Genomic DNA, 20,206 nt, shown 5'->3' with positions numbered 1-20,206 from the left:
CCCGGTTTATCAGCCCCCTGCAGGTCTGGGTGGGGCCCCGGCACTCCCGGGGGCCCCGCGGTGACCCCGTGGTGGCCCCGCAGGTGGCCGAGGTGGCCGTGGACAGTCTGTGCAGGGGGGTCTTCGCCGGGGACAGCCGGACCCTCAGTGCCCGCTCCTGCTTCCCGGCCCTGTTCCGGGCTGAGAGGAGCCGAGGATCCGTCCTGCTGGGAATGGCCCTGGGACACGGTGGGGACACACTGGGGACACTGGGAATGGCCCTGGGACACGGTGGGGACACACTGGGGACACAGTGGGGACAGTGGGACACACTGGGGACACTGCTGGGAATGGCCCTGGGACACGGTGGGGACACACTGGGGACACTGGGACACACTGGGGACACTGCTGGGAATGACGCTGGGACACGGTGGGGACACACTGGGGACACTGGGACACACTGGGGACACTGGGAATGGCCCTGGGACACACTGGGGACACACTGGGGACACTGGGAATGGCCCTGGGACACGGTGGGGACACACTGGGGACACTGGGAATGGCCCTGGGACACGGTGGGGACACACTGGGGACACTGGGAATGGCCCTGGGACACGGTGGGGACACACTGGGGACACACTGGGGACACAGTGAGGACAGTGGGACGCTGCTGGAAATGGCGCTGGGACACACTGGGGACACTGGGCCACACGGGGGACACACTGGGACATACTGGGGACACCACAGTGTGGTGGAGCTGGCACTGGGATCTGGTGGGGACTGGGGTGGGGACCCCCTGGGGACATGAGGGGACAAGGGTGTCACCCCTTGCTCGGCTCTGGTTCGGGGGTCTCTGTGGGGACAGCAGGGCCGGGGATCCCCCCGGGGCCCCCCCCCCGGGCGTTGTCACCGCGTTGTCCCCGCAGGTGAGGGGACCCCGCGCGGCCCCGACTCGGAGCTGGCCCAGCGGGCACGGGCCGAGCGCTGGAGCCAGTGGTCCCTGCGGGGGGGGATGGAGACCCTGGCCCGGGGGCTCGTGGCCTTCCTGGCCCCCCGTGGGGTCGAGCTGCGCTGTCACAGCCCCCTGTGCCACCTGCGCCACCGCCACGGCCGCTGGCAGGTGGGGAACCCCCCCTGGTGCCCCCAGTCCCTTCCCGGTACCCCCTTGGGGCCCCTCCCTGGTGCCGCCCGTGCCCCCCACCCACCCCTCTCTCTCTCCCCCCATCAGCTCACCCTGCCCGATGGCACCATCAGCGCCGACCACGTCGTCAGCGCCCTCCCTGCCGCAGGTACGGCCGGACTGCATAGTCCCCCCTGATGTCCCCCAATGTCCCCTGATGTCCCCCAATGTCCCCCAATGTCCCCTGATGTCCCCTGATGTCCCTGCTTCGTCCCCAGCCCTGGCCGAGGCGCTGCCCCCCGAGGTGGAGCCGCTGGCGCGGGAGCTCCGCCACATCCCGGCCGCCTCCGTGGCCGTGGTCAACCTGCAGTACCAGGGGGTCTTGCTGCCCGTCACGGTGAGGGGGGGGTCCCGCGGGTGTCCCCTGCCCCCCAGGGGTGTCCCCTGCCCCCCAGGGGTGACCCCAGCCCGTGTCCCCTCCTCACAGGGGTTTGGGCACCTCGTCCCCTCCTCGGAGGACCCGGCGCTCCTGGGCATCGTCTACGACTCGGTGGCTTTCCCGCAGCACGACGGGGCCGGGCCGCCCTCGGTGCGGCTCACGGTGGGTCCCGGGGGGATTTTGGGGGGCTCATGGAGTCCTGGGAGGATTTTGAGGGGCTCACAGAGTCCTGAGAGGCGCCTGGTTCCGCCAGAGCTGCGGGGACCCAGCAGGCACAGGATGCTGTGTGGGACCACCCGAGTCCCAGGGAGGGAGCACGGGGTGATTTTGGGGGGGCCGGGGGTGATTTTTTGGGGGGCTCTCGGTGTCCCCCAGGTGATGCTGGGAGGCGCCTGGTTCCGGCAGAGCTTCGGGGACCCAACGGGGGCGGCCCCGGCGCTGCTGCTCCGGCGGGCACAGGAGGCCGTGCGGGACCACCTGGGGCTGGGCGGGACCCCCGCCCGCTCCATCGTCAGGGTGCAGCAGGTGGGTGACGGGTTTGGGGGGGGGTTTGGGGGGCGCAGGGAAGGATCCCACAGGGCTCACCTGTTCCCCCCCACCTTGTCCCCCAACAGGACTGTATCCCCCAGTACACGCTGGGCCACTGGCAGCGCGTCGGTAAGAGGGTCCTGGGGGTCTGCAGGGAGGGGACGGGAGTCCATGGGGCATGAATTGGGGTGCCAGAAGGGTGCTGAAGTCTGGGGTGGTCCCTGGGGCTCGGTTTGGGGTGTCAGAGGGGTCCTGGGTGTGGAGGGGTGCCCTGGGGCTTGGTTTGTGTTACCAGGGGGGTCCTGGGGTGGATTCTGGAGCGTGGAGTGGGAAGAGGGGGATGACCCCTGGGCGGTTGTTGAGGGTCCCAGGGGTCTGGGGGAGTCCCTGGGGTGGTGGTGGGGGGTCTCCCAAACCCCATCTCCACCCCCCCAGAGCGGATCAAGCAGTTTGTGAAGGAGCAGCAGCTCCCCCTGAGCCTCATCGGGGCCTCCTACTCGGGGGTCTCCGTCAACGACTGCATCGCCAGCGCCAAGGCCGCCGTGGGGGGGCTCTTGGGGACACCCCCCTGAGCCCCCCTTGTTCCCTTCCCTCCGTGTCCTTTGTAGGACAAAGTGATTCTTTTTTTAATAATTGCAAAAAAAAAAAAAAAACAAAACCCTTTACAAAGGTCGGGGGGGGGGGTGGGGAGCGGCTCATAAATACAATAAATACCCGCGCGCCCGGATTTGGGGACCCCCAACCCCCCAGAGACCCCTCCCCCATGGGGTCAGGCGAGCCCTTTGGCTCCCTCAGGGCTCCCCCCCAGCCCCCCCCCAGTCCATCCAGCGAGGCCACACCGGGGGTCTCGCTGCGCTGAGTCCACGGTCCGTGGGGGTGGGGGGCGGGTTAAGGGGGTCCCTGTGCCAGGCTCTGGTTGCCCCCCCGGGTGGGGGCCGCGCCCGGGGGGGTCCCCACGCCCCGGGTGATGTTGCTGAGAGCGAGGAGAGCCTCCCATGGCAGCCCCAGGGGCAGGGGCAGGTCCCCCCGGGGGGGTTTGCGCAGCATCTCCTGGCGGAAGCGGCTGGAGCTGCCGGGGGGGCCGGGGGGGCCCCGGGAGCTGCGGGGGTCGGTGCCGATGTCCACGGTGAGGTTGGTGTAGAGGGGCTGCAGCTGCTTCTCCAGCAGGACGTAGGTCAGGGAGTTCATCCCGTCCTGGGTCCACATGCGCTGGGTCCGCACCAGCAGGTCGAACCTGGGGGGGGGGGCACGGGGTAGGGGGTCAGTCAGGGAATCATGGAATCACAGGATCATGGAATCACAGGATCATGGAATCACAGGATCGTGGAATCACAGGATCATGGAATCACAGGATCAGCCAGGCTGGAAAAGCCCCCTGAGCTCATCCAGCCCAGCCCTCACCCCAATCCCGCCCTGGGCACCCTCTGGCTCCTGCTCAGCTTCCCATCCATCCCAACTCCCAGGTCCCTTCCTGCCCCTCCAGATGGCACCTCTGAGCCCCCCCAGAGCCCCCTCCCCACCCCCAGGACCTGTGGGGGTTCTCCTCGTTGCCTTTGTCACCCTTGTGTTTCACCATCTTGTAGTGGCCGATGGAGACGGGGGGGCGGGAGATCTTCATCCCGGCCAGGCGCACCCTGGGGGGGGACAGGGGGTCATGGGGGGGACAAGGACACCCCCCTGGGGAGGGACAGGGCATGGGGACATCCCCCAGGGGGAGACAGGGCATGGGGACACCCCCCTGGGGGGACACGGGGTCATGAGAGGGGACAGGGACACCCCCCTGGGGAGGGACAGGGGAGCAAGGGGGTGGGACACGGGCAACAGGGACACCCAGGGAGGGGACAGTGGGACACCCCCCCAGCCCCAGGGAGGGGACAGTGGGACCTTGCCTCGCCCCCCCAGCCCCAGGGAGGGGACAGCAGCCCCCCCCCGTGTCCCCACCTGGTGGCAATGTCGTCGTCCTCGCCGCCCCAGCCCCAGTACTCGTTGGGGAACCCGTTGATCTTCATGTACTGGTCGGGGGTCAGGGCCGAGACCCCCCCGAAATACTGGGGGTACGGCAGGCTGGGGGAAGGGGGGGACACTCAGCCACTGTCCCCCCATCCCAGAGAACCCCCCCCCAGAGAACCCCCAACCCTCCTGAGCCCCCACATTGAGCAGTTTCACCCAGTTCACCCTGAGAGGGTGGGAAAAGGGGAAGCACTGGGGACCCCCTCAAAACCCTCGGGGGGGGTTTGACCCACCTGTACCCGAACTTGTTCATGGCCACAGAGACGTGTTTGGGGTTCCAGGGGTCGCAGGTGTACAGGTTGTGGTCGTTCTCAGGGATCAGATCCACGTCGTGCAGGAACAGGCAGTCCCAGTCCTCGTCCTTGAGCGCCTCCTTCACCCCCACGTTCAGCAGCTTGGCCCGGTTGAACGTGGAATTGCCGGCCTGGAGAGGGGGGAACAGGGGGATGGAAGAACTGGGGACCCTCCAAACCTCCCTGAGCCCCTCCTGGGACCCCTAAGATCCCCACCTTCACCCCCACCCGGCCCCCTCCCCAAAACCCCCACATCGTTCATCTCCATCCCATCACACGCACAACTCCCAGCACGGGGTGGGGGGTGAAAAAGAGGGTCTGGGACCCCCCCAAATCCTCCCCCAAACCCCCCCTCCCGGACCTGGTGCACGACGTAGATGCCGTAGTGGAGCTGCTGGCGCTGCAGGAAGGGGTGCAGGTAGTAGAGCAGGTGGCCCAGGTGGCTCTCGCGGTTGCGGTGCGGGACAATGACGGCCGTGCGGGACCGCGCCTCGCACAGCGGGGGGCGGTACCGCCCCCCCGGCCCCACCCCGGGGTTCTTCAGCCGGATCTGCTCCAGCGACGGCACCCGCGAGAACGTCACGGTCAGGGGACCCACTGCAGGGGAGGGGGACAGCGGGGTGAAGGGGGGGCGCGCGGGGTTTGGGATGTGATGTCCACCCCACCCGGGATTTGTCCCGCCCCCCCACAGTCCCAAACCGGGGGGGTCCTGGGGGTGTGAATCCCCCATCCCAAAATGGGACCCTCAGGGTTTGTGTCCCCCTACAATCCCAAACCAGGAGGCGGCTCTGGGAGTCTTTCCCCCCCATCCCAATCCTCCCCAAACCCCCCATTTCCCCCCTCAGAGATCCCCCCAAACCCCCCCATGGCCCCCCGTTCCCCCCTCACCGAGGAAGGGCGATCTCTCCGGGCAGAAGGGGAGGGGTCTGGCGGGGTCTGATGGCGGGGGCCGTGGGGGCAGGAGGCGGCTCAGGTTCTCGTACACGTCGTGGGTGCGGGAATAGTCGAAGGTGGGCCCGGTGCCGCGGCCGAACAGCGCCGTGAGGTTGCGGAACCCGCCGAGCGAGAAGTAGGCGACGAAGGCGAACTGGCAGCCGACCAGCAGCGCCAGCGAGCACGGCCGCTCCAGCAGCCGCCGCAGCATCGCGGGGGCTTCACCGGGGCGCGGCGGCCGCGCCGGGCCGGGACGCGGAGCCTGCGGGGAGCATCGCGGGGGCAGCGCGGGGCAGAGCCGGGCACAGCGGCGGCATGGCGGGGCTAAGGGATGGGGGGAGACAGAGAGGGGGGAGCCGGGATCAGACACCGCCGGGATCACCGGGAGCGACACCGGCTCTGACTCCGCCGGTGCTTCCAGTAACGGCACCGCCCGCCCCCCGGTAACGGCACCTGCCCACCCCCGGTCCCGCCCGGCCCCGGCACCTCCCCGGCCCCCGCTCAGCCCCCCCGGTCCCGGATGCGGTCCCGGCCCAGCCCCTGCTCAGCATCAAGTCCCCGTTCCAACCCCACCCTTGCCCCGATCCCGGTCCCGCTCCCGGTCCGTGCCTGGGCCCGGCTCAGCCCCTCCCGGCCGCCGCCATCTTGGAGCGGAGGGCGCGGTGTGATGACGTCACGGGGTGGGCGCGTGGCGGGTTCAGGGCCGGGCCGCACCGGGGGAAGGAGGGGCAAGAACGGGCCGGGGGGGAGCACCGGGGGGTCCCCTCGGGGGGTCAGGAGGGCCACGGGGAGCGGGGGGAACCTCGGGCGGGGCGCGGGGTCCCGCTGAGACCCGGGAGAGCCTCTGGAGGCGGCGAGGGGCGTTACCTGGGGTGTCACTCACACAAAGGCGCGGTCACAGCAAGAGCCGTTGCCGCGGCAACCGGGCTGGCCCCGCCCTTTTTGAGGCGTCACGGGGGAGGCGCGCTGTGATTGGGCGCGAGGCCGCAAGCGGAGCGTGGGGGGCGGGGCGAGCGCACGTGCGTGCCCAAAATATCCCCCCAGAAACACGCGTGTCCCACCCCCCTCCCAAATCGAGGGGTGATCGATGGACACCCACACTGAGGGGTGACCGATGGACACCCATACCGAGGGGTGACAGCTGTCCCCATGTCCCCGGTGTCCCCATCCCCAGGTGACGCTCAGGTGCCATCAGCGACTGTTGCTTTATTCCCCACAGCAGCACAAGCACCACGAGTGGCAGCAGCTGGTCCCTGTCCCTGTCCCCATCCCTGTCCCTCCCTCAGGGCCTCTTCACGGTGCTCTCGATGAACGACTCCAGCACGAAGATGGTCTCGTCCACCTGGTTCTCGCTGGCGTCGATCCTGGGGGCAGACAATGACGGGCAGCCACCGTGGGGGTCCCCACCCCTGTCCCCCCTGCCCTGTCCCCCCTGCCCGTGCCCCCCCTCACTTGTTGACGCTGCGCTTGAGGCTCTCCAGCTGCTGCCTCTCGGGGCCGGTGATCATCTCCTCCACCTCGCGCAGCTGCGCCGCCTCGGCGCCCGTGGCCTGCATGGAGGCCAGGATGGCCTCCACCCGCTGGGACTTCTCCAGGAGCCTCCTGCCGAGGGGCACGGGGACACGTGGCCGTGGCGCTGGTGGCCCCAGAGCCCGCCCTGGCCCCGCTGTGCTCACTTGTTCTCCCTCGTCTCGTGCTGCCGGCGCTCCATCAGGTTGGCGGCGCTCTGGGGGGGCAGACGGGGGGGGGGTTGGGAGGGGCGTGGGGACACCTGGGGACGGTGGCACCGGGAAGGAGGGGGCTGGGACACCTGGATTCCCTGGGAATTCCCGCATGGATAGGCTGGAATGGCCCTGGGGACTCACCTTGTAGCACCGGTGCAGCAGCATCCGAGCGGCCGCCGCCACGTTCACCGTGTACAGGTAGAAGGTGCGGGACGGGGCGTGGTCCGGGGTCTTGGGAATCTCCTGCGGGAGGGAGAGGGGTGGACGTGGCAGGGACCCCTCCCCAGAGCGGGATCCCCCTGTTCCCAGAGCGTTCCCCTGGAAGCTGATGGAAACCCTCCCGGGGGGATCCTCCGGGATTCCCGGCGCTCCCTCACCTGCAGGGACACCAAGTTCTCCGAGAGCATCCTGTAGAGCATGTCCTTGGCCTCCTTGGCCGGGATCATGGCGAAATCCTCCACCTGCTTCTGCTCCAGGTGCTTCTTGCGCAGGAGCAGGCGGAATATCCGGGCGCAGCGGGAGCCAAACCTGCGTGGGAGGGGGCGGGATGAGGGGAAAAAGGGGGTCCTGGAGCTGCCCAGGGGGGCTCCCAGGTCTCCCCCATCACCTCTCCTCCACGATGGACTCCAGCGTGGCCGTGGCCAGGGACGCCAGGGCCTTGTGCAGGTCTGCAGGGGGGATGAGGTCAAGGAGAATTCCAGAGGTTGGGAATGCTGCAGGCCTGGGAACGCCAATTCCACACCCCCCCCCTCAAAGGATACTGACGGTGTAGGTGCCCCCACCGCTGTCCCCCGACTTCCCCACGAATTCCAGCTGCAGGGAGAGACAGCAGGGAACAGTTCAGGACATCCCCAGAGAATATCTGCTCAATACCTTTGATATCTGTTCAATGCCTTCAGTATTTGCTAAATAACTTCAGTATCTCTTAACTATCTGGAATATTTCTTAAATATCTTCAGTATTTCCTAAGTATCTTCAATATCTGATAACTACCTCCAATATTTTCTTTAGAGTAACTTTAGTTCCTGATAAATAATTTCAATACCTGCTCAAAAAACTTCCAATAAAGTTTGTCAGAATCCATTAAAAACCTGTTAACTCTCAGCAAAACCCACTTTCCCCTGGGAGAGCCAGAGCAAATTCCATGGAAGCTGGGAAATTCCAGAGGCTGGAAAAAGCCCTGGAGTGGCCGGAGCGCCGTTCACCCACCGGATCATCGGCCAGGAGCGCCAGGTACTGGTCCAGCACCTGCTTCCCGATGTTATAGCCGGCAGGAAGAGCCCGGAATATCTGTGGGGGGGAAAAGCAGGGAATGTCAGAGGGATTTCCAAGGGATTCCCAGCTTGCCAGGGGGTGTTCCCAAGGGACCCACCTCGTTGGAGGACAGGGGCTGGGTGTGGGAGGCGCCCGAGGCCGTGGTCACCTCGCTCATGCGCAGCATCGTCCGCACCACCTCGCTGCTGGTCTGGGGGGGAAATTTGGGATTCAGGGCAGGGAAAAGGCCGGATCCGGAGCGGGAATGGGGTGGGGAGCTGCTCCAGACCTGGTCCATGCGGCTGCCCACGGCGCTGACCAGAGCCTGGTCACGGAAGTGCTGGTGGAAGCGCTCCAGGTTCACCTGCCAGTAAATGCCGTCGTCCGGCGGGGGCTGAGAGGGGGGAGAAAGGGATAAAAATGAGGGAAAGGGGACAGGGACGGGAAAATGAGGAACAGGAGACACAAAACTCCAGGAAACGGAACGCAGAAATAAGGGAAAAAGAGGTGGAAGAATGAGGGAAACAAGGCACAAAATGAGGACGAGGAGACAAGAAAAGTGAGGAAGAGGAGGCAAGGAAAGTGAGTTCCCGGCATTCCCGGTACCTCCGAGCTTCCTCCCTCCTCCTGCCTCTGCCTCTTGGCCTTGCGCTGCCCGTCCTCCTCCTCCTCCTCACACGAGCGGCTCCTCTTCCCTTTCCCTGCCGGCCCAAGAACGGCGTCTCCCAGGGCCGTGGGGCCTTCCCAGGCCCCCCCAGACCCCGGGAATGCCCTCACCGGCCAGGCCGAGCCGGGGCACGGCGTACATGTCCCTCTCGGCGATGGCCAGGGCGGGCGCGGGGGGCGGCGCTGCCCCCTCGGCACTCGGGGGGCTCTCGGGGGCCATCGGGCACCTCCGGATGAAGTGGGTGTCAGCCAGGCGGGCGAACGTGCTGCAGACCTCGGAGTAATCCATGGATTTCCCGTCTAAGATGGAAGGGGAGCCGTATGAGGACGACCATCAACACCCTGCAGACTCTTTGGGGCCGCGTTCCCAAACCCGCTCCCGTTTTTTTCCCCTCCCACCTTCCATGGTGTCGGTGAGGCGGTCGGCCACCCTGGCGACGGCGCAGCTCATGGCCAGGTGGCCGTGGAGCAGCAGCTCCTCCACCAGCAGCTCGCCGGGGTCCCCGTAGAGCGTCTTGGCCGTGTAGATGTAGCGGGGGTAGCGCAGGATCCGCAGGATCCGCTGGCTCCGCGCCTCGTACTCCACCGGCCCGCGGGGCTGCGCCTCGAACCGCGCCAGGTCGTGCTGGAGCAGCACACACAGCGCCTTCTTCACCTGAGGGGGGCACAGGGAAGGTTGGGATCACGCTCTTCCACCCCCCCCCTTTTCCTCATTTGTCCTTCTCTGCCCATCCATCCCTGTCCCTGGAATTTTGTGTTCCCTACACACCACCAGTTTCCCTCCTCCTTCCTCAAGGTTCTCCAGGCACACACAAGCCTCCCCACTCCTGATTTATCTCGTTAAAATTTCCTCGCCTTCTCCACGTTTTCCTGCCGGTTCATCCCTCTGCCCTCACCCCCCCATCCCGTACCTGATCCGGGAGCAGCCCCGTGTCCCCCACCAGGAGCCGCAGCGGCCGCGGGCCCGTCCGGAGCAGCGAAGTCCCGACTTTCTCCACGATCTCCCCGAAGTGTTCCTGGAGCAGCAGGGAGCAGAGCCGCAGCTCCGCCTGCGTCATCCCGGTGGCTCCCGGGGATCCCGGGAAACGTGGCTGGGGAAAGAACAGCTGGGGAGGGGGACACAGAGAGGGGGGACAGATGTTGACCCGCGTCCCCTCCTGGGGCGAGTCACGGGGATCCCGGCGCCCCCTCCCGCCCCTCTCCAGGTGGGATCTCCCCTCCTCCCCCCTCAGGGGTCCTACACCCTCCCCGCTCTCACCACCAGGCCCGGCCTAGGCCGCAAACGCCGCCATGGCAACGGCCACTTCCGCTTCCGGCCACTTCCGCTTCCGCCGCTTCCGCCGCCGCCCGCCCTCGTTGGGAGACCCCCTCCCCACCAGCGGGCGCCCTGCGCACTCCTCGCACCCGCGGGGCCGTTCTGTCCCCCCTCCCTCGCTCTCGGCTGCGGGCGCGGAGCAGACGAGTTGAGCGGAAGTGCCGGGCCGCTCTGGCCCGCGCTCGGTGCCCGCCCCCCCCTCCCGCAGGAGTGACGGCGGGCCAAGATGGCGGAGGCGGCGGCGGTGCCGCAGCACCGGTTCTTCTGCCACAGCTGCAAGGGCGAGGTCAGCCCCAAGCTACCGGTGAGCCCCGGGCGGGAGGGGGGCTCGGGGGGAGCTCCGAGCTGCCGGTGAGCCCCGGGCCGGGCTGGGTGGGACGGTCCGGCAGGCGGGGTTGACCCCCCAGTCCCTCCCTGAGCCCTCAGAGGAAGGGGTGATCCCCCCCTCATCCCCTCAGGGGTGATCTCACCCCCCAAATCCCTGCGGGAAGGGGTGACCCCCTCCCGATCCCCGACCTTTCGGTGCCTCCAGCCCTTTCAAAGCCCTTTAGGGCCCCCCCAGCCAAGAGGGGACTCCCCATCCTGTCCCCTCCCCATCCTGGGCCCCCCCCAAAACCTCCCGACCCTGCAGGGACGGCGCGACCCCAAAATCCCCCCACGGAACAGGATTGGCGACCCCAAAATCCCCCTTCCCCACTCCATCCCCCAAGTCCGAGAACTGAAATTTGGGATAATCCCATTCCCTGAGCATTCCCCCCATCCTGGCAGGGAAAAGCAGGGAGCTGATCCCAAGGATCCGCAGGATCCCACACACTCTCTGTTCCCTTTTTATCTTCCCTTTTTCTCCCTCCCAAATTCGTCCCAAATGCCATTTTTATCTCCCTCCACCTCCCGGGTGGGAGGCTGAGAGTTCCCATATGGATTCCAACAGTGATGGTGGGGGGGGGAAAACATTCCAAAGCTTCCAGGGATGCATCGGCATTCTGGGATTAGGAGGGGAAAAAAAAGGGGAGGGAAAGGGAAAGGGAAGGAAGTTTTTGGGCAAGGAAAAGGCTGGGAAGGAGGGAAGGGAGTCTGGGAAGAGCCAAACGTTTGGATAGTCTGGAATGACGTGGGATGGTCAGGATTGGGGGAGTGGGGGGGATAACACTGGATCGGGGTGGGATGTTGGGAATTGGGGTGGGATGGTCTGGAATTTAGGTGGGATGGTTTGGAATTGAGATGGGATAGGTTGGAACGAGGTGCTTTGCTCAGGATGAAATTGTGGAATCGAGGCTGTGGGGCTGGTCCTGCGCATTCCCAAGGAAACAGGGATCCCCTGGGATGAGGATCCAGGGGTGAACAGGGCCTGGGGGTGGGAAGGTGGAAGCTGGAGCGTCCTGGAAGCAACAAAAGCCGCGGATGAAGCCGGAGCTGCCGGGTTGGGTTACCGGGAGGTGTCACCTGGCCTGGCCCCGGAATCTGATCCGGCTGGGAATCCACAGCGAGGGCTCTGGGGCGGGAATGGCATCTGGGAAGGGTTTGGATGGAGATCCCACAGAGCTGCCGACCCACAGGGCTGGGACAGAACTCTGGGAATGGGAACAGGGAAAGCTTTTCCTCCCCTCCCCCTGGAGAAAATTCCCTCCTCAGCCCCCAAATCCCTCAGGATTGGGATTGGGAATCTCCCTGGCAGGGCTGGTTTTCCCCCTGGGAGATCCCAAGTGTTCCCAGGCTGATCCCAGCTCGTCCCTGTCTCCCCCAGGAATACACCTGTCCCCGCTGCGAGTCCGGATTCATCGAGGAAGTCACTGAGGATTCCAGGTACGGGAGAATCCCGGGATGTCCCAGGGCTGGGCAGATATTCCGGGAAACAAAACAGAGATTTGGGGAGCACAGGAGGGAATTTTGCGATCCCAGAGGGCATTTTCGGGAGCTCGGGGGGATTTTTGGGATCCCAGAGGGGATTTTGGGAAGGGGCCCTGCCCTGACTCTCCCCCTTTTCCCAGTTTTTTCGACGGCAGCTCCCTGGACGGCAGCCCCTCCTCTCAGTTCGCAGAGGTGAGTCCCCCCTGCCCTTCGACCCCCCCCAAAATCCAGAGGCTTTTCCCGAGGTGCCTTCCCCGGCAGCTCCTTTTTCCTGGGAGCTGGCAGGATTTTGCTGCCTCCCCTGCAGCTCTGGGACCACCTGGACCACACGATGTTCTTCCCGGATTTCCGGCCCTTCCTGGACTCGGAGGGCCGGGACGCCGACAGGGCCCCCCCGGGCGAGCTCTGGGGGTCCGGCCGCCCCCCCCGGCTGCCCACGGGCCGCAGGTACCGCTCCCGGGGCAGCTCCCGCCCGGATCGCTCGCCCGCCATCGAGGGGTGAGTGTGTGCTCCGGGAAAAAACGGGATTTGGGAAGGGATTTTGGGGGGGAAATAAGGGATCCCGGTGCTTCCCGTCAGCCCCCCCCCCACACACACACTTCCCCGGCACAATTCCCGGGGGATTTCCACATTCCCAGTGCCGGGATGAGCTCCCAGCCCGGATTCCTTGGGTTGTTCTTCCCATGTTTTTTATTCCCCTGATTTTCCCTGTCTTTTTTTTTTCCCCTCTTTTTTTCCCCTTCCTTTGGAACCCGAGGCATTCCCGGCTCCCCCCGCCCTGGGATGAGCTCTCTTCCCTAATTCCCTCCCGCTGTCCCTCTGTTTTTAGGGGCTTTATCCGGAGATTCTCCTCCAGCCACGCATCCACAGGGGGGCAGAAATTCCCACCTTTCATTCCTAACTCTCTCTTCCCACATTTTCCCCCCTTCCCTCTCCCTCCGTTGCTTTCCCAGGATAATCCAGCAGATCTTCGCGGGCTTTTTCGCCAACTCGGCGGTGCCCGGCTCGCAGCACCCCTTCTCCTGGTGAGTAAGCCCCCCCTGGCCGGGCGTGGATGGCTCTGGGAGGAGGTTTGGGATGGGATGTGGGGTTGGAATTGCCGGGGCTGTCCCGCCGGCAGGAGCGGGATGCTGCACTCCAACCCCGGCGACTACGCGTGGGGACAGAGCGGCCTGGACGCCATCGTCACCCAGGTGAGGGGCCCCTCTGCCAGCTGGGGGGGGTATGCAGGGGGGATCCCTGCTCCTGAGCCTGGAATTCCCATCCCACACAGCTCCTGGGGCAGCTGGAGAACACGGGCCCGCCGCCGGCCGACAAGGAGAGGATCTCGTCGCTGCCCACGGTGCCGGTGACGCAGGAACAAGTTGGTGGGTCACTCCACATCCCATTCCCGCTTTTTCCCCCCCGCTCTGGAAGCTGCCACTTCCCGCTGCCACAGCCAGGAATCCCTCAACTCCTCCGGAGCGCTTCGGGAATCCTTGAAAATGCTTTCCCCTGCCCCTCCCTTTTGCCATCCCAAATCCCTGATTGTGCTCTCCCCCCACTACATATTCCAGCCGGGAAATGTCATGGAAAACTCAGCCAGCAGGGAGCTGGGGGTGCCTGGGAACAAATCCTGGCTTTGCAATTAAAAACCTCGGGGATTTTTTTCCTCCCCACCGCACCCCACCCCGTCCCAACCGCTCCCACGCCGGAACCCGATCCCTCCATTATGGTCAAACCGGGCAGTTCCACACGGGATATTTTTATCCCGTGGGTTTTTTTTATTTCCACATCCCTTCTCCTGGGGAGCCAAGGAGGAGCAGCTGGAATTCTGCTGATCCTAGAGAGCCCTGATTCCCCGTTTTCCCCTGCAGACACGGGGCTGGAATGCCCGGTGTGCAAGGAGGATTATTCCGTGGCGGAGCAGGTCCGGCAGCTCCCCTGCAACCACGTCTTCCACAGCAGCTGCATCGTGCCCTGGCTGGAGCTGGTGAGAGCCTGGAGCTGGGGGGGCTCAGCCTGGGGCTGGGGGGGCTCAGCCTGGGGCTGGGGGGCTCCACCTGGACAGGGGAAGGGGCTCAGGGGGCTGCCCAGGCAGGGAGTGGAGTCACCCCCCTCCATTCCCTGGAGGTGTCGAGGGTGACACTGGATGTGACATCAGTGCCACGGACTGGGCTGGCTGAGCTCAGGGGGCTTTTCCAGCCCAGCTGACCCCGTGATTCCATGATTTCCTAATCCCATGCTCCCCTCATTCCCCCCAGCACGACACGTGTCCCGTCTGCAGGAAGAGCCTCAAGGGGGAAGATTCCACCCGGCAAACGCCCAACCCCGACGCTTCCGACAGCCCCGTGCAGGAGCCATGGACTTTCTGACCCCTCTCCCGGAAGGTTCTGGAGCATTCCAGAGGTCTCCCGAGGCCGGAGCAGCCCCCGTTCCGGGTGTACGTTGTCCGAGAATTCCAAGAAACCCTCCCCCCCCCCACCCCGAGTAGCGGGAATTAGGGGGGGGCTCCAGCACCCCTTTGGGAATTCTCCTCCCGCTCCCCGGAGCCGCCTCCTTCCTCCTCAGCTTTGGGGGGGGTTTCAGGGAGTGGATTCTGGAATGAGGGTGGGACAGAGGGGTTTTTTTGGGAAGGGGGGGGGAGGATCTCCCCGCGCTCCGGGAAGCTGGAATTGTCGGGCAGGAGGGATTTGTTTGCCCCGCTCGGGGTTGGAACCCTCGGGGTCTCGAAAATCGTGGAGGCAGGAGAGGGTCTGGACCCTCAGGAACCACCCCCCCCACCCCCCAACCCTGGGGCTCTGGGAATGCTCTGGGAACGCTCTGGGATCAGGAATTGCTCCGAGCAGGGTTTTGGCAGCTCCAGAATCCTGGACTGGTTTGGGTTTTTTTGGGGGTTTTTTTTGGGGGGGGAGGGGTAGGGGGTTGTTTTGGGTTTTTCCAACCCCTTTTTTTTTTCCACGTCGTGCCTGTGGCCCCAGGTGTGTCCAAACCTCCCCCCTCCTCGCCCCGAGTCATTCCAGGCGGGAATTATGGACCACGTTGCTCATCCCTTGGGAATTTCCCCCTTTCCCCACCCCGTAACTTAAGGAAAATGTTTATTTTTGCCGATTCTTTGGTTGTTTTGAGGGAGGGGGGTTTTTTTCCCCCCCTCTCCATTTCCGTGGAGTTTCATTCAGGTCTTTAATCCTTGGAATTATCCTCGGACTCCTGGAATCCACTGACCCCTCTCCTGGGAAGGGGGTGGGACATTCCCAAACCCCTTGGGGTTGGTTGGTTGGTGGCTCCGTGTCCACGGGGATTTAATTCCCACCCGTTTTCTTTGCTCTTCCGTCCAATAAAGGCCTTCCTTTCTCAAGGAATTCCCATTCCCAAGGGATCCTTGGAGCTGGAAAAGGGGAGGGGAGGAGCTTGGGAAAGGCTTTTTTGGGGAAGGAAACTCCTGATTTGGGGGAGCGATCCTGCAGGATTTGGGAATGGTGTCCCTGCTCCGCTGGGAGCTGTTCCTGTGGATCCACAGGGATTGGGAAAATCCAGACAGATCCTGGGTTCATCCCAGTGCTTTTCCAGGGTGTTATCGGTGAATTCCCAGATTTGAATCCCCCCACCCCGTGTGGCATTTGGGGTCATTCCAGAGGTTTTTCCCGGGCACACACACACAGGGATGTGGGATCCGGTGGGACCACGGGGCTGGAATTTTATTGCTGGAGCTGCTCCCGTCCGTCCATCCCGACTCGTTCCCTGCCTTTCCCTCCTCCCCGCTCCGGCCTCGCTGCTCAACCCCCGCCAGCCCAATCCTGCTGGGATGGAATTCCCAACACCCCCCCAACCCCCTGGGATGGCCCTGGACGCATCCTGGGAATGTCCTGAAGGATCGGGAAGGGCCTCAGTGCTGCTGCTGCTGCTGCTGCTGCTGCTCCTCCTCCTCCTCCTGGGGCGGCTTCGGGCGGGAGAAGAATCCCAGCTGGGAGGGGAGGGGGGACAGGATGGATTAAGGGGGGGGTGGGAAGAACCCCCTCGGGGGGAGGGGGGTCATTGGACCCCCCCCAGGGGACACTGGGACCCTCCCCAAGGTGACAGTGATACCCCAGCTGATGCTGTGACCCCCCCAAAGGTGACACTCTGATCCCCCTCCAGGTGACACAGTGACCCCCCCAGGTGACCCTGTGCCCCCCCCAGGTGCCCCTGTGCCCCCCTCACCCTCCAGAGGCCGAGGCTGAGCAGTGCCAGCAGCAGGAGCCCCCCCAGGTGACAATGACCCCCCAGGTGACCATGTGCCCCCCCCAGGTGCCCCTGTGCCCCCCTCACCCTCCAGAGGCCGAGGCTGAGCAGTGCCAGCAGCAGGAGCCCCCCCAGGGCGCTGCCCCCCAGGATCCAGAGGGACACGGGCACCCTCCGGCCCTGCAGCACCTCCAGCACCAGCTGTGGGAAAACAACGGATTGCAGGGGCGGGAAAACCGGGATTGGGGGGGAAACAGGGAATTTTGGGGCAGGAGGAGGAGGGGGGGGGGGGTCCTGTCCTACCTCCCTGCGCTGTGCCCCCTCCCCCAGCACCAAGAGCCCCCCCGAGACCCCCAGCCAGGCGCTGCCCACGATCCGCACGCTCCGGAATTTCGCCTGCAGGGGAGAAAAGGGGGGGGTTGGGGATGATCCCCCAGGATCCTCCCTGGAGCGAGGGGGTCCCCAGTAATCCCCCCCCACTCCCCCCTTGGCTCACCCCGCTGAAGAAGCCGTTGTGGAGGGTGCGCAGGAGGCGCACAGAGACCCCCCTGCCCCTCTCCAGCCCCCCGAGACGGCAGCTCAGCTCCTGGCACCACGTGTTGGAACAATCCTGGGGGGGCACAAAATTAGGGGGGAGCGATGGGAACCCCCCCAAAAAATCCCTGGTTTGAGGGGGGAGGGACACAGAGCCCACCAGCCTGTCCACACGCAGCAGATCTTCGGGGGGCACCGGCACCACCCGGGTCCCCTCGGGGGGGGGGCGCAGCGTGCAGGTGGCCTGGGAGGGGAGAAGGGAGGGGAGAAGGGAGGGTCAGAGGGAGAGGGGAGGGTGAAAAACCCCCTCCGAGCCCCCCCAAGCCCCCCCAAATGAGCCTCACGTTGTCCTCGGCCAGCACGCGGGTGACGGACAGGATGGGGGCCCGGCCGTGCCCCAGCGCGGGCAGGGCCATGTGCAGGGTGAGGTTCTGCACGGGGTAACACCCCAAATTCTGCACCTGGAGGGGGGAGGGGGGGGGAGGGCACACGCGATGAGACAGGACCCCCCCAGGACTCCCTTTCCCCCCCATCCCACCCCATCCCACCCCACCCCTCACCTTGACCGTGGTGGTGAACTCGGGGCCGGGGGCGAAGGTGCCCAGGGGATGGACCTCGTAGCGGTGCAGGTTGGTGTCACTGCCACCAGTCAGGGGAGGGGGACACACGGGGAGGGGGGGGTGTCACATCGAGGGGAGCCTTGTCCCCCTGTGACCCTCCCCCCACTCCACCCCACGCCCCCCCCACAGCCCCACCTGGACAGGAACAGGTCGGGCTCATAGCGGATGGGGATGGAGAGCTGGGCCAGGTTGTCCTCTGGTGTGGCCTCGGTGCTGTCACTGGAGGGGGGGAGGGGACACAGTCGGGAGGACCCCAGACCCCTCCATGCCCCCTCCAACTTCTCCTCTCCTACCTGGTGGCCTCGAGCGTGACCTCAGCACGGTCCAGGAGGACGGAGCAGCTGAACTCCAGCTCCAGGGTGAAGGACACCTGGGGGGCTCAGGGGGGTGAGATGGAGGTTTGGGGGTCCCTCGGGGGATAAAAGGGGGGTGTCCTGGGGGGTCCTACCTTGGCCTGCGAGCGGAACACGGGGTACCCGACGCTGCAGCGCCGCCGGTGCCCCCCCAGCGCCGAGCACTCCAACTTCACCGAGCCGGGATCCTGCCGGGGTTTGGGGGGCACGGGAAGGGGGTTAGAGGGGTGATGGACCCCCCCAGAGGGAAGCTTGGGGGGCTACCAGGGCAGGGGGGGCTACCACAAGAGACACAATGAACCCTCCCACCCGGATCCCACCTGGAAGGGCTTGGGACAAGAACCACCCAGAGAGGTTCCCTGCAAGTCTTGAGTCCTGGTGGGACTGGGGAGTTTTTGGGGGAATAGGGGGGGTGTCTGCTTGGGGATTTGGGTCCCCCCCAGGGCCGTACCTGGAGCACGAGGCTGGAGAAGTGCAGGTTGCCGGGCAGCTGCAGCCACAGGCTGGCGTTGTAGGCGTTCTCCTCCCGGTTCTCCAGCTCCACCCGCACCAGCATCCGCCTCCGGCCCTTCCGCAGGACGTGGGGGCTCTGCCTGCCATCCGTGGGGTCACAGGGGATCCCAGGGATGCCCACGGGTGGGGGGAGGACACACTGGGGCGGGGGGGGTGACAACAGGGGGTACCTGGAGCCCGCAATGTCCGCCGTGGCGCGGAGCACCAGGTCGGTGACGCACTCGTCGTCCTCCCCACAGTCCTTGAAAAACGGGATCTGCCGGGAGCTGGGCGTGATCCCAACGTCCTGGGGAGGATCCCAGGATCGGGTCACCCCCTCCCATTATCCCCCAGCACCCACCAGTTTGCGGAGGGTGGTGGGAGACGCCTCGTCCAGCACCGGCCCCGTGGCTCTGTCCAGGGCCCAGGCCAGGCTGAGGCCGAGGGGCCGCAGGTAATCCGAGGTATCCTGTGGGATCAGAGGGTCCTGTCAGCTCCCAGGGATTTTGGGGGGGAAAAGAGGGCGGGGAGGGGTCCCAGGGCTGACCAGGACGTGGAAGGGGACGCGGATGCAGCTCTGCCTGCCCAGCTGGAGCTCGAGCCGGCGCTGCAGCAGCCGGCGGGACCCCGAGTCGAAGGCAGCGCGGGATCCCGGGATCTGCTCCTCCAGGGACACGTTGTACCGGAGATCTGGGGGGCAGGGGGGGCTCAGGGACAAGGACACACCCAGGGGGGGTGAGGGGAACCCGGGGGTGCTCCAGCAGGACTCCAGGGAAGTCCTGGGATGCACCCCTGGGATGCTCTGGAAGGGCTCCAGGGAAGTCCTGGGATGCTTTCCCTGGGATGACACCACGGAATGCTCCGGGGGGTTCCAAGGCCACCCAGGGATGCTCCAGGGATGTTCCAGGGACACCCAGGGATGCCCCTGGAACGTTCCTGGAATACTCCTGAGTTCTCCAAGGCCAACCTGGGATGCTCCAGGACTCCCTGGGACGTCCCAGGGATGCCCCAGGGATGCTCCAGGGGCCTTTGAGATGCTTCTGGGATGCTCCAGGGATGCTCCAAGGACCCCTGTTCCCCGCCCCCCCCGTACCAGCACTCACCCACATCGGTGTCCCCGGCGCTCCGGGCGCGGCTCCCGGCTCGGAAGCAGATCCGGGCCCGAAGGCAAACGGCGCCGGAGCCGCCGCGCTGGCAGTTCCTGCGGGTGACGCTGATGGCCCCCGGCTCCACCGACACCCCCACGGACACGCGGACGATCCGGCGGGACCTGAGGGACAGGCGGGATGGGGCGGGGACAGGGACACCGGGATGCTGCTCCAGGGGGAAGGGAGGCACGGGGAGGGGGCCAGGACGGTCACGGGAGCATCCCGGGGTCTCACGAGGGGACACCGAGCACGGAGTCCCTGTCCCCGGGATGTCCCTGTCCCCCCAGGACTCACCGCAGCACCACGGCCGCCCCCTGCGCCCCCACGGCCACGTCCACCAGCCCGTCCCCATCCATGTCCATCCGCCCGTCCACGCTGATCCCGAAGTACCGGAGGCTCCATCCCAGCGCCGCCGCCTCGATGCGCTGGGAACGAGGGTTGTGATCAGCGCTTTCCCCCCCGCCCCACTCCCAGTCCCTCCCAGTCCCTCCCAGCGCCGTCTCACCTGCTTGTACTGGGGCACGAGGGTGCCCGGAGCCCCGTGGAAGACGTAGAGGGCCCCTCGGTGCCCGTCCTCGAGTGGGGCACCCACGGCCACCCCCGCCAGCCCGTCCTGGCTCAGGTCGGGCACCGCGCCCAGGGCGGAGCCGAACCGCGAGTCCTGCGGCCTCAACTCGGGGTGCAGAGACCCTGCGGGGCTCAGACGGCCCTGGGGGGGCACGGGGAGGGACCTCGGTACCCCCATCATAA

The 20,206-nt window shown here is 65.9% G+C and overlaps 5 protein-coding genes across 6 annotated transcripts; 2 read left to right on the top strand and 3 right to left on the bottom strand.

Annotated features, from left to right (window-relative positions):
• Positions 1-32: 32 nt before the first annotated feature.
• On the top strand, positions 33-2,639 carry PPOX (protoporphyrinogen oxidase; the record flags this gene model as incomplete). The annotated part of the gene is made up of 8 exons (XM_027910022.1): positions 33-228; positions 906-1,099; positions 1,208-1,268; positions 1,378-1,496; positions 1,587-1,700; positions 1,914-2,063; positions 2,153-2,195; positions 2,502-2,639. Coding segments are annotated over 8 exons (1,014 nt in total), but the record flags the coding sequence as incomplete, so codon positions are not given.
• A 315-nt stretch (positions 2,640-2,954) lies between these two features.
• On the bottom strand, positions 2,955-5,565 carry B4GALT3 (beta-1,4-galactosyltransferase 3). The gene is made up of 6 exons (XM_027910021.1): positions 5,258-5,565; positions 4,731-4,966; positions 4,310-4,500; positions 4,008-4,130; positions 3,596-3,700; positions 2,955-3,300 (listed from the first exon to the last, which is right to left on the bottom strand). The coding sequence occupies exons 1-6, from the start codon at positions 5,511-5,513 to the stop codon at positions 2,955-2,957; spliced, it is 1,257 nt and encodes a 418-aa protein (XP_027765822.1). The 5' UTR covers positions 5,514-5,565.
• An 810-nt stretch (positions 5,566-6,375) lies between these two features.
• POLR3C (RNA polymerase III subunit C) lies at positions 6,376-10,287 on the bottom strand. Of its 2 annotated transcripts, none has more exons than XM_027910023.1 (15): positions 10,205-10,287; positions 9,858-10,052; positions 9,346-9,601; positions 9,058-9,246; positions 8,887-8,981; positions 8,570-8,674; positions 8,399-8,491; positions 8,236-8,316; positions 7,788-7,839; positions 7,634-7,694; positions 7,404-7,554; positions 7,168-7,269; positions 6,979-7,028; positions 6,755-6,904; positions 6,376-6,666 (listed from the first exon to the last, which is right to left on the bottom strand). In XM_027910023.1, exons 2-15 carry the CDS (start codon positions 10,002-10,004, stop codon positions 6,585-6,587), a joined length of 1,614 nt encoding a protein of 537 aa, XP_027765824.1. In that variant the 5' UTR covers positions 10,005-10,052; positions 10,205-10,287; the 3' UTR covers positions 6,376-6,584. The 2 variants fall into 2 exon arrangements, with proteins under 2 accessions (XP_027765824.1, XP_027765825.1); XM_027910024.1 differs by having other exon boundaries at positions 10,213-10,260.
• A 200-nt stretch (positions 10,288-10,487) lies between these two features.
• On the top strand, positions 10,488-14,590 carry RNF115 (ring finger protein 115). Its single transcript, XM_027910025.1, has 9 exons — positions 10,488-10,565; positions 12,006-12,064; positions 12,250-12,301; positions 12,417-12,607; positions 13,063-13,134; positions 13,230-13,302; positions 13,383-13,476; positions 13,966-14,081; positions 14,353-14,590. The coding sequence occupies exons 1-9, from the start codon at positions 10,488-10,490 to the stop codon at positions 14,461-14,463; spliced, it is 846 nt and encodes a 281-aa protein (XP_027765826.1). The 3' UTR covers positions 14,464-14,590.
• Positions 14,591-15,923: 1,333 nt separating this feature from the next.
• Positions 15,924-20,180, bottom strand: ITGA10 (integrin subunit alpha 10; the record flags this gene model as incomplete). Its single annotated transcript, XM_027910020.1, has 17 exons — positions 15,924-16,052; positions 16,397-16,510; positions 16,613-16,705; positions 16,806-16,919; positions 17,004-17,087; positions 17,188-17,304; positions 17,404-17,482; positions 17,599-17,682; positions 17,757-17,833; positions 17,912-18,004; positions 18,268-18,409; positions 18,500-18,585; positions 18,670-18,777; positions 18,856-18,998; positions 19,412-19,578; positions 19,751-19,881; positions 19,962-20,180. Coding segments are annotated over 17 exons (1,929 nt in total), but the record flags the coding sequence as incomplete, so codon positions are not given.
• Between the last annotated feature and the right edge of the window lie 26 nt (positions 20,181-20,206).

This window comes from Empidonax traillii, unplaced genomic scaffold, assembly GCF_003031625.1.
Source record: "Empidonax traillii isolate 1590-97213 ecotype Southwest subspecies unplaced genomic scaffold, ASM303162v1 scaffold2641:size20206, whole genome shotgun sequence".
NCBI classification, from domain to species: Eukaryota; Metazoa; Chordata; class Aves; order Passeriformes; family Tyrannidae; genus Empidonax; species Empidonax traillii.
The sequence above is the reverse complement of the archived record's forward strand: the minus strand, read 5'-3'. Positions and strand labels throughout refer to the sequence as shown.